The 12,829-nt window shown below is 44.0% G+C and overlaps 1 protein-coding gene across 1 annotated transcript in view; it reads left to right on the top strand.

Annotated features, from left to right (window-relative positions):
* Positions 1-729: 729 nt before the first annotated feature.
* EXTL1 (exostosin like glycosyltransferase 1) overlaps positions 730-12,829 on the top strand; it is a 64,071-nt gene continuing 51,971 nt past the window's right edge. Inside the window, exon 1 of the mRNA XM_053398722.1 lies at positions 730-3,343. Coding sequence (XP_053254697.1) covers positions 2,406-3,343 — 938 coding nt within the window. The 5' untranslated portion in view covers positions 730-2,405. The remainder of the gene's footprint in view (positions 3,344-12,829) is intronic.

Here is a 12,829-nt window from a genome sequence, read left to right as displayed (position 1 = left end):
GGAAAGCTCAGTCGGTAGAGCATGAGATTCTTAATCTCAGGGTCATGGGTTCGGGTTCCGCGTTGGGTAAAAGATTCCTGCATCGCAGGGCATTGGACTGGATGACCCTCTTGGTCCCTTCCAACTCTACAATTCTATGATTCTGTGATTCCAACTCCCACCAGCCGGGGCCAGCATGACCAATAATCAGGAGCATGGATGTAGGGGGGTGTAGGGAGGGGCAGCTGCACCCAATCAATAAAAAATACATAGCAAACTGAGGTTCTGTCCCCACAAAAGGCCACCCCCCCCAACAAAAATCCTGGCTACGCTAATGATCGGAGTGATGGGAGCCGTAGTCTACACAACAACACCCACAGTGCTCTCCTTGCTCTAAAGTTTGGGGTAGGGGGATTTTCCCAAAGCTGGAGGTGCCGGGGATTGAACCTGAGACATCCCGCCCTGTAAAAACACGTGCTCCACCACCGAGCTACCGTTTTGCCGGGGTGGTGGGCAACTCTGGCCACGTGGACCGGCACTTCTCGACGATGAGCAGCACTAACAGCAGCCAATGGGAAGGGGAAAAATGTAAAAGGCTTCAATCCCACCCCCCGTCAAAAAACAAGGTCTTCCCCTCCACCCCTCCAGGCAAGGAAAGGGTTATCAGGCAGCCACGCCTTTTTGGTAGGCGGAGAGCGAATGGCAGGCGAGGGGGGCGTGGCCGAGGTGGAATGTTGTGAAGGTGGAATTGGAACGCTGTGTGCAAGGACCAGATGCTGGTTAGCAGGAGGCGAGATGGGGCGGCCAGACCGAGAGATGAGCGGTCCAGCGGTTTAAGAGCAGCCGAGATGCAGGATGGAGGAGAGGAAAGGTGAATGCCATTTGTTGCTTTATTGACTGGAGCAAGAGGGCCGGTCAACTGAGAGTGACGCGGAATGAATAATGGCATAGGAGAGCGCGGCACGCAGCGATCCAGAGGCAGTTAAGTGTGCGGCGAGGCGGCGGCGGTGCTGAGCCCAAGGTTGGCGCCCCGCAGGATTTATTCCGAGGAATTCTCCCAGTGCATATCATGAGGGCAGTGCAACTCGAAGTAGAGGGATCAGATCCCACGGGGCAAAAGCAGGCGGGGATCGGGTTCTTCTAACGTCCGAGCCGATGGAGAAAAGTGACAGGTTGATTTTTTGTTCTTTCTTTTTTTTAAGAGAGAGAGACAGAACCGCTCAGGGACAGAAATAACTTCAATCAGAGAGAAAGGAGGCGCGGGAGGGGGAATATAAACTAAAGGAGATCAAGGGAAAGAGAAGGAGATTAATATATCAAAAACGCAGCTTAGTCTTAAAGGACCTCCAAAAGGCTTCTGTAATGAGGCTGGGAATGTAAGCTTGTTGTAACTCCTGAGCAAGCTAAAAAGGAGGGGGTGGGAGAGAAAGAAGCGGGGTCGATGGACATCGCTGGGAAAAGGGCAGACGGGACCCTCTCCTGCATCTCAGACGCTCCTTGACACTTGACGAGGCGCCTGAGAAACGTGGCCCCGGAACCCCTGGCTCGGTGGGTCTTCCGTCCATGGCAGAAGCTGCTGAAGTCTGCCGGTGCGAGTCTTTAAAGGCAAAGGATCCGATTCGGACCCGGCCGGCGTGTGAGGAGAGGCCGATCCTCGGGTTGCAGAGTCAAGTATCCAGAGAGAGGCTGATCTGTTGAGAGTAGGACAGGGTGATCTCCCCAGAGGGGTGTGCGTAGCAGCAAGAGGCAGGGCTGTGGCGTCCCCGAAACTGATACCGGGACTTAAGAGCAACAAAACAAATCTGCAACCGCAGACTGAGCAAGAGAGTGGTTTGAAAGCAACATACAAAAGGCACAGGACGACTTGTTTTTTTTAAAATCTGAAGAGGGAAGAAAAAGAGGGCAGCCTCACTGAGGATTTAAAGCAGCAGCACAAGACTCACACCAGAAAGTTGCAAGGGGGGAAATAGTAACAATCATCTCAGTTCAGGGTGGTTGCAAGCTGCGATGAAAAAACATTGCTTTGTGGAGAAACCGGCCCTGTAATGCTTTGCCATCTTCAAAGGGCAGGGAGATAAGGTAGGCTGCATATAGCAGAACTTAAGCGGTGCTGCTCTGAAGGAGAAGAAAGCGTTGCCATCAGAATTCGAGGCACAGGAAAAGGAGGAAACTGAACTTCAAAAAGTGAAGGAGCAGTGGTGCCTGTGTGTGAGAGAGAAGATGGGAAAGGGTTTGGAAAGGTTAATACAGTTTTCCATGATTGACACGCCTCTCCACTAGTTTTGAGATTTGGGCTCCTGCTTAGCTCGAGTTGATTTACTTGCATCTTTTGAACCTGCCTGAATAATTTTTCCTTTCTGGATCGACTGAATGACCAGCCTGGCCTCCTTTTTTCAAAGAAAGAGTTGAGGGTTCTGTATGAACCTATGCAGGCCCGGAAAAAATACATTTTCATGACTTTCTTTGCCACCTGGCTTCTGCTTTTCTTATTTGGAGGAGACCAAATCAGGCGCCTCCCATTCTTCTCTAGCAAGAAAGCTGGAGGGCTAAAGAGCTGGCCCCGCTGGGCAGATGGATTTCTCCTGAAGAACTTTGCAGATCCTGAAGAGCTCCAAAGTGATGATGGGGACCACGCTGAGCTGTCCCTCAAAACCCGGAGGGAGTTGAGGAAAAGCATCTACAAGAACAGCAGATGCCGCATGGACACTTGCTTCGATTTTTCCAAGTGTAGGGAACATGGGTTCAAAGTCTTTGTCTACCCCTTGGAAAGAGGGGACCCTGTCTCAGAAAGTTACCTCAAAATCATCACATCCATTGAAGAGTCGCGGTATTATACCTCCAATCCCGAAGAAGCCTGTCTCTTTGTCCTAAACATTGACACTCTGGACAGGGACCACCTCTCTGTACAGTATGTCCACAACATCAATGAAAAAATCCAAGGCTTTCCTCTTTGGAACGATGGCCGCAACCACCTCATATTTAACCTTTATTCTGGCACGTGGCCTAATTACACCGAAGACCTGGGCTTTGACATTGGTCAGGCTATCCTAGCCAAGGCAAGCTTTTACGTGGAGAACTTCCGGCCTGGTTTTGATATCTCCATCCCTTTGTTTTCAAAGGACCATCCCCAGAAAGGTGGGGAGAGAGGCTGGCTGCAAAAGACCTCTGTCCCTCCAAAGAAAAAGTACCTCTTGGTTTTCAAAGGAAAAAGGTACCTGACTGGTATTGGTTCAGACACCAGGAATGCCCTCCATCATATCCACAATGGCAAAGATATAATTTCCCTGACCACGTGTAAACACGGCAAAGACTGGGTGAAACACAAGGATAAGCGGTGTGACAAGGATAATACAGACTACGAAAAGTAAGTGAGATGCTTTTTCTGATTCTCTGGGGCAGGTCATACCACAAGGCAAGGTAGATTTTGGGTATAGTTTAGGGCAGCAGTGAGGGATGCCAGTGGCTATGATGAACATGGGTCAGGATCCACAGGGAAAGTCTGCAGAAGTCCTGTGCCAAGAGCATATACTCCTTCCAACAAGGCTTGTGCAAAACAATTTCCCAATCAGCCATGTCCCGTTTTAATAAGCATGTGTGAGGTGTGATTTTTATTTCTCACCTCAGGCATTGAAATGTGTTGGGTGAGTCCTATAATTTGCTTCTAAGATGCTTAGGTGGAGATGTTCACGCAGTGAGGCAAACAGAGGACTCAGCAAATAAAAAATGCAAGTGCGACAGAATTTCCAGGATCAAAAAGCTAAGATATCTCGAAAGCCTTGTTACGTGGATTTGTAGCATGACCCTCATGTAATGATGTGTCAGCGTAACCTTGTGTGAATGTTGCCAGGTTTGTTTGCTCAAACTTCTTAGGTTGAGCCACTCCTCAGTAGGGTTTGTCCCTGGAAGCTGTCACTGCCAGAGCTTAGCTCTGGAATGTGTGAAATGATAGTAAAGAAGAGTGTGCCTCTTAACATGTGCAGAGTGCTATCCTCTCAATGCTGAGTCTCTGCAGCCAGCGCCCATTTTTCTGGGATTGGGGTAGAAGTACTGGAGATGGAAGGCTGTTTCTTTATCCAACCCTTGGTACTTTTCATTTTTATCATGCAAACTTATGTGGTCTGCACTACTTTGCATAATTTACTGTGCATAAGCTATCTTCTTTAGTCTTTTATGTTCTTCTATAGCATATTGCAGATGGCTAAACAAATATTTGCCTCCTTTTTCTTTTTCTTTTTCTTTCTTTCTTTCTTTTTCTTCTGAACAGCTAAGCCTGAAGGTTTCTGTGTGACTTGCAAGCTTCCAGTGTTAATTGGCCTTAATAAGAGTGCTTCATGTTCAACACTGCAGGCAGCAGTTACTCTTTTACTTTCAGATAATCTGCATGTTTTTATTTTAGGCAAATTGATATAAATTGCATATCATTTTCAGAAAGGCATAGGGACTCCAGGCACTAGACGTTTTCGATACTTCATCTGTGACATAACATTGATTCTTGTTCTGGAATTATTGATCCAATTGAGACCCCTTTTCAGAAATATTTTATCAGGATTTAAAATGCATAATGAATTTGGACTTCTGTTCACTGTTGCTGGGCTTCTTAAGTCAATCTGTTATTGCCATTATTATTTCAAAAACTATTGAGCCAATGAATGCTAAGAATTTTTCTTTTAAAGCAATTTGAAATATTGCACTCATGTTCTCAGTATTCTAACAAATGACTCAGGGCAATTAAAAACCCATAATGTTCCAGGTGATGTAAGGCAGCTATAAGTCTGATCCTGATTGTATGCATGCTTTATTCAGAAGTAAACCCCACAGTATGCACTGGGATTTGCTCTCAAATAAGTGTGAGTACGACAGCTGCATAACTGATTTTAGTGAGAAGAAGCTAAGCACATAGATGAGAAAGTAGTTATAAGAGACTTAAGGAAGTCTGAGGCTGTAATAAAGCCTATGGCTGGAGCTGATGGGTGTTGTATAATTTATTTATATCCCAACTTTCCTCCAAGGAGCTCAAGATGGCATATGTGGTGTGTGTGCCCCCCCCCCCCATTTTATCCTCACAGTAGGTGAGGGACTTAATGGCTGAGCGGGGATTTGAACACCGGACTCCCTGATCATAGTCTGACAGGCTTATGAAGGCTACTGTAATGTGGTGTACACTTGAGAAGCGAACAAGCCCACTGAACCTGGTGGAAGTTACTTCTGAGTAAACATGTTCAAACAAGTGGGGTGTGCCTTTGGATTGTGCCCTAAGCGCATCACTGGTCCCAGTCATTTGCTTTAATAATAGTTGTGGTGGGTTAGTCATTAACCCATCCCAAGTAGTATTAACCATTGACGGGTGAGTTGCCAAATGCTGAATAATCAAGGAGGTGTACAAGATTATCACTACTTTCAAGAAAGTGACTTGTCACTAAACATCTAGTCATGGGCCGTCTCTGATGATAACTGACATGACCAGGAAATTCTGCGAGTTGTTCTGCAATAGAGTCTCTCCTCTTCCCCTCTCCGCCAGATGGGAGGGGGTATAAAATAATACATTATTATATAAATTATATTATGATTATGATTGAGGGCCAAATCTGCTCTGGAGAGTGCGCCAACTTTCCAGAGCACATACACATAGGGAGTGCATGTGGGGTGGGGAGGAGGAAAGAAAGAAAGAAAGAAAGAAAGAAAGGGAAAGTTCTGGTTGCATTCATTCTGCATCCATTCTGTTCACACAGTGACACAATTGGATCTTTATGATTATTTTAATTTCCTTTGGTTTATTCACTTAAAGATTTTTTTGCCACCTTATAGGACAAAGTTATGTCTAGGTGACTAGCCAAGATACCGTAAATTCTCGAGTGGTACCCCATACAAAAAATGATATAACTTATGTATGGCAAATCCCATTTTCAAAAGTAAAGTTGAGATGTTATATTCTGGTCTACAGAGAGAATCACCTATTTATTTGTCATGCAATAGACAGAACAAAGCCCTGCCCATACTTCTTTGAAGTGGATACAGTCCGTGCATGGAGAGAGGATTGGAATTGCACCCTCTGACCTCCAACGTGTTGTTCAGACCTTGTGTACAGAGCCTCTTCACAATGCCTAGCCGAGTTGTGCAAAAGGCCCAATCAACGCCTAGAGGTCCCAGCCAGGGGTACAATCCCACCCTCTGCATGTTGACTTTGCTGTCTTGAAGGATGCCTGCACAGGGTGTATTATTCTATTTCTTGGGTAGGATATTAATATGGCTGGGGCTGATGGGAGTTCTGCTCCAAAACATCTAGAGGGCACCAGGTTGGCGAAGCCTGCTTTAAATGGTTTGGTTATTTTAATAATATTTTATCCCCTTTTGCCATGCAGACCATTAGATTCTAAAGCTTAGAAAGAACAATCTAGTATTCTTTCAATTGTGACATGGAGCTCTTTGCTTATTGCAAGGTTTCCCAAACTTGGGTCTCCACCTGTTTTTGGACTACAGTTCCCATCAGCTAGGGATGATGGGATTTGTAGTTCAAAAACAGCTGGAGACCCAAGTTTGGGAAACCATGGCTTATTGTATTCTGGGTGAGATGCAAGACAACACTATAAGTACCGTATTTTTTGCACCATAACACTCACTTTTTTCCTCCTAAAAAGTAAGGGGAAATGTTTGTGCGTGTTATGGAGGGAATGCCTACGGGTGGCGTGCCTACAGATTTTCCTCCTCTAAAAACTACGTGCGTGTTATGGTCGGGTGCGTGTTATAGAGCGAAAAATACGGTAGCTACTAGCCCTGTGCAAGTCAGAATTTACCGGTACTCAAAGGGGCCAGGCAAACAATATTTTGAAAACTGGAAGATAGTTGATTCCTTTTTTTCTCTTGTACAACCACTCTTTGATTTATTATTATTTTTCTTTTTGGAAGATATTGTGTGCTGGTCATCCTGTAAAATTCTTCTTGTTGATAATGAGGAGGGCTAGTCTCTTTTGCTGAATATACTGGCAGTGCTAAAGCTTGGATCAGTGGTGTTTAAAGTGCATAAAATCTTCACTATGACTTCAAGTATTTAAAAGACCTAGACCCCAGATCTTTGGGAAATCCAGGCATTTTGATAAAAAATTAGGTTTGGGCAGAAGACTCTTGTGACATCTTCAAGACTAGCACATTTATGTCATAAGACAGCCCAGAGGCTGCTGGTGGTGCAGAATGCAGCTGCTAGGCCGGTTAGTGGGGCAGTCTGACAGGACCCTGTGTTACCGGTTCTGAAAGCACGGAGTGAGTTACTAGGCCCACTTCAAGGTGCTAGGGCCTTGAAATTATTAGCTGTTTTGAACTCTGCCTGCCTTTAAACAATTTAGATGTTTTAATTTTTTTCAAAATGTTTTCAAAATGTTTTTATATTATTTTATCATGGCATTGTTTTACTACTTTGGTGTTTTGCTGCCCTAGGCGAAGGAGGGATAGAAATTAAATTAGTAATAATAATAATTTTCTTTGACATACAGTTCACTTCATTAGACTCAGGAAATCTTGTGCTATAATAAACGTGTCAAACTTTGAGGTTCCACAGTGCAAAGCTCTTTCTTTATCAAGGTTTGTACCTGCTTCCCCCAAATCCTTAAAACTTGGGAGTGTGCAGTGCTTCAAAAATGTCATGACACAGATGAAATTTCACCACATGATATATATGTTGAATCAGGAAAGCTAGGAGGTTTGAATGACCAAAGCTGGGATAAATGATCTGGGGTTTTGTTTTGTTTGCTGACCTTTCAAGTTTGTTGAAATCAGCAGGCTTCTGCTGGCATAGAGCTTGACTCTTAGTTTCAAGGAAAATAACAGATGGCAAATAATTTCCGTGATCATTCCTGTCTCTTCCACGCCATCCTCAAGTACACCTCTACTCAATTTTCTTGATGGGGTGGAAGAAGGTGAAGTGTCTAGAAATTCAGGGATTCCCAGGCAGCTCTTTGTGAAAGGTCAAATAATCTAGCCAAATGAAAGGCGAGAGAACCTGCTCCTATTTTTCTTGGACAGGATTCTTTAAAAAACAAACAACAACAAAAACCAGACCTCCAGCCGTGATGAATCATGCTTTCATTGTGTGATTGTTCTGTAGTAAATATTGGATTACACTCAACCTAGAAAAAGCTCTTGGTTGCCAGTTCACACATGAAAGGACATCGCTTTGATTATACAACACTCGATGGCTCCTTGCCAGATGTGTGAACAGACTCTACTAGCTTACTGTACTGGGTTTTGAGACGATGCAGAAGGAATATGAAATTGCTGTCTTTGGGTGCTTGACCTCCGTTGAGTCATTTGCACATGCACACCGTCACTTGACACAGAAATCCTCATGTGACGAATGTGGATGCACGAAGCAGCCCTTTTGTTTCAAACTCAAGACCCACCTGGCACTATGTACTTATTTATTTTATTAAAAATTGTACACCCTTGTTTACAAAAAAGAAAAATCAATAAAATTATCAATAAGAAAAATTAACAGCAACAATGGAAAACTTTCAAAAAGTTAAAATAACAAAGGACTAAAAACAGATTGAAACTCGCGTCAGCTTTCTAAACAACTAGGTAGGCTTGTCTAAACAAAAATGTTTTTAGCAGGCGCCAAAAGAGTATAGTGATGGCTCTTGCCTGGTATCAGTAGGCAGGAAGTTCCAAAATGTAGGTGCTGCCATGCTAAAATATTGAGTTCTTACAAATGTGGAGAGGGCATTTTGTGGCATATTATGTGCCAGTTCCACAAATTGAAGATGTCAAGTGGGCGTATATGGAGTAAAGCAGTATTATACCACTTCAAACAGTCATGGCTACCTCAGAGAATCCTGGGAGGTGTTAAGAGCACCAGTCGTCGTTAGGAAACCCTCGTTTCCCTCACTGTCTTACAGTTCCCAGAATTCCTTTGGAAAGAGTGGTGGACTGTGAAACCATTCTGGGATTTAGAACTGTGAGGGGGAATAACAGGCTGCTAACAACTCTCAGATTGGTGCCGTGCAAGCAGACCAGTAGGAACACTGGATTGGGTCTCTCAATGCACACTTGTTGTGTCTGCTGTGCCCTGTCTCAGAAAACTGTGATGCCAGACGACTGGCTCCTCCGAGCGCTGGCCTACCCGCCAGCCGCTCCAGGAAAAAGTATCCCCTTCCCTCTCTTCCTTCTTGCATTTATTCAGTCAACCAAGTATGCTTCTCTGAAGTTGACTGAAAACTGTATCTCATTTTGGAATTTATTTCATTCATTTATTATTAAATCTATATCCTATCTTCCTCCCTGGTTCAACCCCTCCTCGTTTTTCCCTCATAACAACCCTGTGAGGTATTATTATTATTCATTTCATTTCTATACTGCTTTATGTTTTTAAGGGGAAAAAATCTCAAAGCAGTTTACAACCTGCATTAAAACATCAAATGAAAAAGTTAGGCAGAAGGACGGTGACCAGTCCAAGTTCACCCAGCGAGCTTCATGACTTAGATGGGATTTAAAACGTGAGCTCCAGGGTTCTAGTTCAACACTGAACACAGCACAACACCGGTGTGCGTGTTCAGTAGGTGTGAGGAGTATCTGATGGTACAATGAACGATTGGCATCTTTCGTTTTGCATTTATTTATTTGTTTTGTCATATTATTTTCCCTTCCTACCTCTGAGCATTGAGCTTACTAATAAAAAAAAAATGGTCAAAATGATGAAAACACAATAATTTAACAGAATAATCCACAAATATCTAACATCATCATAAATCACCAAACAATAATTAGCATAACACAGAAAGATATTCCTAGTCCTTATTAAGGGTGAGGTAAAATGGGATGGTTTACAACTTGAGCCTCTGGAAATCTAAGGTCACGTCCAAATTAATTCGTTTGTTCCCTGATTGTTACGGGAAGTCCATAAACCAAGCAGAGTTTCTGGCCCTAGAAGGTTGGGCATTTTTGTACAAGAATAATGTGGAATATATAAATGCATCAAATCCACTAATTTTTAATTTGGCATCTGCTATGATCTTGAAAACATTAAGCAATCGTTTTAACTAAATGGAACCAGAATATACATAGTAACCAAGCAACGTATTTCTGATGTGGATTTCAGCTCTTTTAAAAATTATTATTTTAATGTTCATTGTAACATTAAGCTGTGCAGATAAAACAGAATAACAAAACGTGCAATTCATTCAGAGGCTAAAATTTGAATCGTCTAAACCGTCTAGAGAGAAAAAATACAAATTAAAGATATTACTTAGAAGCCGGGGGGGGGGGAGGGAGAAAAGATAATGAAATTTGATATCAGAGAAAGTTCTGACATTGTCAGGCAGATAGTAAAGCGTTAAACTACTGGCACATAGTGGGGGTGATCACCATTTTTACAGAGAGAAGAGTGACATTTGGAATTCATAGCGATTGCACAGAGATCTGAGTACACAGACTGCATTAATGATCAGCACTGATTCCAGGTTTTGGGGGACTCCTGCAGGCTTGCCCATGGCTGCAGGCATTGCAGTGATCAGTGCTGGATGACTTGGAGCTGCCGCTTTGATCTCCATGATATAGGGATGGGCGAATCTGTCAGTCTTGGGATCTGTAGTTCGTTATAGGTACTGAGAGTTGTTGGAAACTCTTATCCCCCTCACATCTACAATCCCAGAGTGGTTTAATAGTCACTCCCTCTTTCCTAGGGAACTCTCGGAACTGTAACTCTGTGAAGGGAATGGGGGGGTCTCCTAATATCTCTTGGCACCCTTAACAGACCCTCCAAGTGTCCTTATTTTCCAGGGACAGTCCCGGATTTACAGAAGCCGTCCCGGTTTCTGATTTGATCCCGGAATGTCCTGCTTTTCCTTGTTGTTGTTGTTTAGTCATTTAGTCGTGTCCAACTCTTTGTGACCCCATGGACCAGAGCACGCCTGGTCTTCCACTTCTGTCTTCCACTGCCTCCCGCAGTTTGGTCAAACTCATGCTGGTTGCTTTTCCTTAGAATGTCCCTATTTTCATCGGAGAAATTTTGGAGGGTATGCCTTAACCAGTTATTATTCCCAAGATTCTTTGGGGAAAACCATGACTGTTAAAGTGATGTAACAGGGCTTTAAATGTGGGTATAATAGTGCTCTAAATGTATGGTGTGCACGTGGCCTATCTCTATTCACCGGTAGCAGTCTACACTTTCTTGTAATTTTGGGAGTGATGCTGGAAGATAAGGCTAGCAATGGCTAATAGAGACAATGGCTAGGTTCTACCTCCAGCTGGAGGTAGCATGCTTCTGAATACTAGAACATTCCTGCCCTGCTTGTGGGCTTCCCACAGGAACCTGGTTGATCACTGTGAGAATGGGATGGTGGGTTAAATGGGCCTTGGGCCTGATCCAACGTGGCTCTTCTGATGTCCTTATAAGAGACATGCATGCCACACATGTTATTCAGTTAAGTATCTGAGTAAGGAAATCTCATAGTATACATTCATATTAATATGCACAGTTGCAATCTAAATCCATGCTGCTTTCGTCACCCTGCCATGAACACCTTTCAAGACAGTAAGAATGGCTGAATGTTTTTGAGTTGTACCCTATTCCACGATAAATGCAAGCAGATCTATGGTGAAATTTAAGTAAATGTTCTATGAAATATTCTTTAGAAACTGTTGTGGTCAGTTTACTAAATTATGTATTTTATTTATTTAATTCTATGCACAAATCGCTTTCTGTGAAACAGCTGAAAGTGCTTATCCATAAAAAAAACCATCCGCAATAAAAGCAGTTTTGCTAGACTGCTAATTATTCAACCTTGGGAGATGGCTACCAACATGAATTTAGTGGCACAATGGGAGAGGGTGTGGAATGTAGCCCAAATGGAGAAACTAACAAAACTACTTAGGGACATAAGAACCTAAGTTGAGTCTGCTGGATCAGGCCATTGGCCCATCTAGTCCAGCATCCTGTTCTCACAATGGCTGTTATGGTGGCTGTGGGAAGCCCACAAGGGGAGGCCTGAGTGAGTGAGGCAGCAACAATCCCAGCACCAAAAATCTTTTTAATATATAGTCCTCAAAGAGAGGACTTGGAGCACTGCGGAATACAAAAAGCAAGGATGACTTTGAAACAGTTTAGTACTGGTCATTTCCTATGTGTTGAATAAACAGTGTAGCCACCATCAACTCATGGTTCATTTTGGAATAACCTGTTAAGAAGACATGGAAGAGACGCTCGATCTGGACAGAGATCAAAACCAACAGCGTGAAGTATTTCATAAGCTTACCTGCTACTTAAGTAACTGGAACATACTAACCTGCATGGAATGTCTGGGGCGGGGTGGGGTAGGAGGAGGGGAATGGGGTTTCTTTGTTAAATGTACTTTCAAAAATAGAGTTTCAGATATAAAAACCAATTTCAGTTATAAAATCATTCAAATCCAGTGCAGATGCAGACTGGGATACAGCTCTGCTTTAAAGGCTTGTTGAAAGAGGAAGGGATTCAATACCAGGCAGGCGCCAAAAGACAACAGAGGCGGTGACTGGTCAGCAAACTAAGGTCCGCGGGCTGGATCAGGCCCAATTGCTTTCTGGATCTGGCCTGTGGACAGTCCGGGAATCACTGTGTGGTTCACCAGCACGCACGTTCTTTCCCTCTCCCTCCCTCTTCCTCACATGGCAGCGGCGGCGGCACCTCCTCCGCCCTCCCTCCTCCTGGCTTCTCCCCGTCCTGCCTAGAGGAGAAAGGGGGCTGGGCTTTGTTCGTGCCAGCAGCAGCAGCAGCGCTCGAGGGGCCACCATTTTAAGCATCCCCTCTCTGGAGCCCTTTCGCGCGCTGCTCATCGTCCCTCCTTCGCTGCTGCCACCGCCGCCAGCCCCTCCACTCACACGACACAGG

This window comes from Podarcis raffonei, chromosome 8 (assembly GCF_027172205.1).
Source record: "Podarcis raffonei isolate rPodRaf1 chromosome 8, rPodRaf1.pri, whole genome shotgun sequence".
In the NCBI taxonomy this organism is placed as follows: Eukaryota; Metazoa; Chordata; class Lepidosauria; order Squamata; family Lacertidae; genus Podarcis; species Podarcis raffonei.
The sequence above is the reverse complement of the archived record's forward strand: the minus strand, read 5'-3'. Positions and strand labels throughout refer to the sequence as shown.